We start from the raw sequence: 5,552 nt of genomic DNA, 5'->3' as shown, positions 1-5,552 counted from the left end.
CCAGGTGCCGCCCACACCGTTCGCCCTCACGAACGCCCCCGGAGTAGTTACCCTGTGGCCGCAGAGCCGCACGACAGGGGCCGGCGCCGAGAAACCCATCCCGGGGCTGGGGGCTTCTTCCCTGGGAGAAACCAGCGGAGCCGCCGCGGACGCCCACCGGCCGGGACGTGCAGGGAGACGCGTTGCAAAACGTCTCACACCCGCCGGTGCGTGCGGGAAGAGCGGGAGCGCAGCCAGCCCCCGGGGCGCAGGGCTGGCGCCTGCCGGCACCTTCGGGCAGCGGCGAGCATGGCTTTCCCTGACGGGCTGCGCAGGGCAGGGCGGGCGGCTGAGAAGTGTGGGGGGGGAAGTAAAAAAGAAGAGAAAAAGACCCGTGCAGCCGAGCGCCGGCGGCTGCTGCAGTTAGCTCTGCAGTTAGCTCTGCAGCAGCCCCACCGCCCTCAGCAGCGGCCCGCGGTATTACCCGCAGCCGAGCGACACCGCTCTCTCGCCCCCCCCCCCCGGTCCAACGCTGCTCCAGCTGCTCCGATGGCCTCGGCCCCCTTCACTTCACGCCCCGCCCCGTCCCGTCCCGTCCCGACGCGCCTCGTCGGGGGGCGGAGGGGCTCTGGCATAAATGCGGCCTCGAGTGGCACTCCCTGACCGGCGCGGTTGGGAAGGGGTTCGGCGGCAACAGCTGCTATTGCTGGTGGGTTCGCCTGGGAGAGGGTGTGAGGATCTCCGCTCTGCAACACCCTCCTGGCCGGTGCCTGTCGCTGAACGCCCCGGTCGAAACCCCCTCTCTTCTTATCTCACTCCCCCCCCCCCCCCCGGCACAGCCACTGTATCCGCCGCTGCCCCCATGGACTTACTGGGCCCTATGGAAATGACGGAGGGCTCCCTCTGCTCCTTCGCAGCCGCTGATGACTTCTATGATGACCCGTGCTTCAACACATCAGACATGCACTTCTTTGAGGACCTGGACCCCCGGCTGGTGCATGTGGGGGGTCTGCTGAAGCCCGAGGAGCACCCACACCACCACGGGCACCCACACGAGGAGGAGCACGTCCGGGCACCCAGTGGGCACCACCAGGCCGGCCGCTGCCTGCTATGGGCCTGCAAGGCTTGCAAGAGGAAGACCACTAATGCTGACCGCCGTAAGGCTGCCACTATGAGAGAGCGGCGGCGGCTCAGCAAGGTCAATGAGGCCTTTGAGACTCTGAAGCGTTGCACCTCCACCAACCCCAACCAGCGCCTGCCCAAGGTGGAGATCCTGCGCAACGCCATCCGCTACATTGAAAGCCTGCAGGCACTGCTGCGGGAGCAGGAGGATGCTTACTACCCGGTGCTGGAGCACTACAGTGGGGAATCGGATGCCTCCAGTCCCCGCTCCAACTGCTCTGATGGCATGGTGAGTGCCCTAGGGAGGACACACTGCCACCGAGGTGCCCCAGACACTGTCGGTCCAAACCTCTGCAGGGGGTGTTGCCTTTTCCCACTTTTCCTATAGCAGCTACTTTGCGTAGCTCTCCAGGCATAAGACAAAGTGCTTTTTCTCTTGTCTTGAGCTCCAGCAGCAAAGGGAGGTGGGGGTCCACACATACCAGGATCTCTGGGAAAGAATAAAAATGTCTTGCACACTTTTTTCCCTGGGAGGTCCCTCTGTGTCCTGGGGGAGCCGAAGGAGAGCTGCTGGGGGAGCACCATGGGAAGCTGCCTGGGATGGGGACATGGGGAGCTACAGGAGCACAAGCAGGGCATCTCTGTTCCCATACTTTGCTTTGAATCCTCTAAAGACAGCAGAGAGGAAGGTCCCCTTGGTCGTGGTAGTTACAGGGGAACTGATAAGTGCTGGAGTTGTTTTCTGCCATTCATCATGATAACAGGAGGAGGGTGTAAACCAGCCAGAGTTGTTTTTCTTGACCCTTACAAAAAAAAAAAAAAGTTCTCTATTTCTCATCTCGCTTCATCCCCTCCATTGACATTTACCAGTAACAGGAAGGAGAGCCCAGGCTTTCAGTTACGTTTGTATGTTACGGGGAGGGAAGAGGAAGGGTGGGTGCCATATAAGGTGCCTCATCGCCACATCTTCTCGCTGCGACTATAGGCTCAGACTCTGGGGTGGTGGGATGTAGTGCCTGGAGTGCAGAAGAGCTTCTGAGGTAGAACATTGACAGCACTTTAAGACCTGAGATTTATTTTCTTTTTCTGTGCTCTGGTGGTGATCATCATTACTGAGTTGAATATCTCCCATTATGAGATAGTTGGCAGATTGGAGAGAACACTTATGGGTAGGATCCCTCTTCAAAATACAGCCTTTTTCTTTTGTCAGAAACAGAAATTTAACTGTGGATTAAAGTATTGGAAACAAATATATTGGTCAATGTTTTGATGCTTGTTCTGTATGAAATGGAAGTGGAAAAAGAAACTGAAGAAATATAAAGTGACAAAGGTAGACAGAGCCTTTTTAACTTATGCTTGGAAAAACCTTAAAAAAATTAAACGAAAAAAAGACTCATGCCCCATTTGGTCTCCCTGTTGTAAGTTGAAGATACCTGTAGGGCAGTATCTGATCAGAATGCTGGAAAACCTCATCTTATTTATAAAGCTACAGCATTTGATGCAACAGCAGTGGTAATTTTCCTACAGCTGTGCCACATTAAGTATTCTGGGGTGAATCCCCTTTTAGCCAAGTTTTGCCTATTCAAAAAAACTACAACTTGATGGCATTTAAGCCAGGACTGGAGTGATGGCACAGACTAGGGGCTGAAAGGCAAAATGGATGGTTACTGGGATTTCAATACAGGCTGTCCCCAGGCAGTGACCTCACCCAGATTGCTCTCCTTTCCAGATGGAGTACAGCGGCCCTCCTTGCAACTCCCGCAGAAGAAACAGCTATGACAGCAGCTACTACACAGAATCACCAAATGGTGAGTACATGCTGTAACGGCTGCACAGAACATGGAGACAGGCAGTCAATGCATCCATGCTTTCTCTGCCTCCAGTCGTTTAGCTGACCTCCCCTGGGCTGAAAGAGGAAACTGTCTTTTTAGCCAGCAAGCTGTTGATGCTAGTAGAAGCATTGGATTTCCTCTAGATGTATTTGCAAATATGGGAGTATGTTATAGCTGCATTTCCTGTTTTGCAAATATAATATCTGGATGCAAGTATATTCTTCCCTGCAGTTAATTTTAAGTGTTTAACAATGTGTTGCATGAAGACTCTTCTAACTCTACCTATCATTGATCCAAACTGGAGAAATTGGCAATTGATTCCAAATGTTACCTTCCCTTTCTATGGACTTAAGTGAAGCCCTGGATCCATCCTGCCCCAAAAGTATCACTTCGGTTGGATCTTTCTTCCATTTTGCAGTTACCATCTCTTATTTTCTAATAACTGGTTTCCTTCCCCAATATTAATTTCCTCTGAATCTTTACATGGCCATAGATGCATACTGTCAGCCAGTCACTGGGGGTTTATGAAAGAACTACATCCTACTGATGTTAAGTACACGTTGGATAAACTGAGCACCTTTTTTGCTTGTTTTTTAGATCCAAAGCATGGGAAGAGTTCTGTTGTTTCCAGCCTTGATTGCCTCTCGAGCATTGTAGAGAGGATTTCCACAGATAACTCCACATGTCCTATACTGCCTCCAGTGGAAACTGTTGCTGAAGGGAGTCCCTGTTCCCCCCCAGAAGGAGCAAGCCTGAATGACAGCGGAGCCCAGATTCCTTCTCCCACCAACTGCACCCCACTTCCCCAGGATAACGGCAGCAGCAACCCTATCTACCAAGTGTTATAAAGGCAGGTCCAATGGACTGCGCCGAAAACGCATTGCTCCACTCAGCCACACTCCGTGACCTAAGACTGAAAAGACTTAAGACTTTTTCCAGTTTTAGAATACCACTCAAAATTCCTTCAAATATATAACTTTTCAAACCTATATTACTTCAAAATACACATATAGTTATTTATTGGTTGTTAAACAAAAGTTATTTAATATGTCTAGAGATGAAATTGTATACCATGAAATGGCCAATGTTTAATCTGGGCTTTGGGGAATAGGAATCTGGTTCTTGAATGTGGAGGAGAATATAACAGTAGTGGCATGACAGATCCTTCCTATTACTCCTCTTCTGGCCAAAATAAGGTTGTGGACCATTTTTTATAAAATTCTTTTGTATAATTGTAAATAAGAGTTGCTTTGCAAAAAAAAAAAAGGGGGGGGGGGGGGAGGAAAAACAAAGCAAAAATGAAAAAAACGGGAAAAAATATTTAATATTGCTTGGTTTGTTGTGTCAAACTTTATATATTTATACAATGTGGTTGCCAAGAATGTTTCCAACAGTATTCTAAATAAAGACCCTTATTTATAAAATCTGTGGTGTTATCTTGACTTTCATTAGGGCTTCTGGAATTACTTGTGCATTTAGGAGTGATACTAAGATCACTGCCTTGGCAGGAAGAAGATATGAGCTCTGATTCAGCAAAGAAACCAGGAACATGCTTCAGTTGCACTACTTTCAGCTACTTTGCATAAATAAGTTGCTGAAAAGGGGTCTACTTTCTTCATGTTATATCCTAGTGATTTGTAAACTGAGTCTTGCACATCACCTTAAGGAGATCTGTAAGGTAAATAAACACGTTTCTTTTTCTCCCCCCAGAGTTTGCAGTTACACTGTAGAACAATCTTACAAAGATGTGTTAGAACTAAGAATCACAATAAATTAGGCTCTCCAAATTCCAGTGCAGCTACCAAAACTTAAAGTCATACAACAGTATCTCACAAGACCAGGTACAACATTCTGGGACAAAAATTCAGATTTTTCACTGAAGTTCTAATTTTCAAGTGTTTTTACCAAAATCGTATATTCTCAGGTATTAGAAACTAATTGCAAAGGATTTTTTTGTCATAAAGTTCAAGGGACAGATCAGAGTTTTCCTCAAGTTCAGGTTGGAATTTAGGCCAAAGATAGGCAGTTTTAATTTGGATTTGAACTTTACACATTGCTGGCAGCGCTACTCCAGGGATTTACTTCTTGTTTAGAGCCTCTCTAAAAATAACCAGTGGGCTATGTTTCATTCAGTGTATATGTGTAACCTTGCGAGCTTGCCATGAAACTGAAAAATGTTAAGCCCTGAGCAGAGTGTCATTGGTAAGTAACTATCAGGCATTTCTGTACATTTGGACAAGTTTAACCAGCAGTTACAGCCACAGTCAAGCAATCCATTTCTTGTCATATGCCTGCGATTTACGGCTTTGTTTAAACATCACAGTAAAAAACCAAAAAACCCACAAAAAAAAAAAACACCAACCAAACAAATAAAAAATAAAACCCACAACACCCTGAAAGCCAACTTTGCTATTGTCATCAGCTCTAAATATCTGATGACAGATCAGTCATTGTATTCTCTCTTAGGTGACTATTAAAGAAGGAATTTGTGCAGCTCTTACCTCTTAAGCAGGAAAAAGAAAGGGGGAACAGCTAATTCCATGGGAATGTCTCCCACTCCTTTAGTTGTGGGGGCCTTAAAGGTCAATGCCGCATGGAGAAGAGTGAGTGGCTTTGTGT

The 5,552-nt window shown here is 47.8% G+C and overlaps 1 protein-coding gene across 1 annotated transcript; it reads left to right on the top strand.

Annotated features, from left to right (window-relative positions):
• Positions 1 to 809: 809 nt before the first annotated feature.
• On the top strand, positions 810 to 4,198 carry MYOD1 (myogenic differentiation 1). Its single transcript, XM_057418157.1, has 3 exons — positions 810 to 1,390; positions 2,831 to 2,909; positions 3,531 to 4,198. The coding sequence occupies exons 1-3, from the start codon at positions 842 to 844 to the stop codon at positions 3,779 to 3,781; spliced, it is 879 nt and encodes a 292-aa protein (XP_057274140.1). The 5' UTR covers positions 810 to 841; the 3' UTR covers positions 3,782 to 4,198.
• Positions 4,199 to 5,552: the final 1,354 nt, after the last annotated feature.

Source organism: Pezoporus wallicus, unplaced genomic scaffold (assembly GCF_028554395.1).
Source record: "Pezoporus wallicus isolate ANWC-B61680 ecotype Strahan unplaced genomic scaffold, APGP_CSIRO_Pwel_v1 contig_2025, whole genome shotgun sequence".
Lineage (NCBI taxonomy): Eukaryota > Metazoa > Chordata > Aves > Psittaciformes > Psittacidae > Pezoporus > Pezoporus wallicus.
Note: the sequence above shows the minus strand (reverse complement) of the source record. Positions and strands in the feature narration are given on the sequence as shown.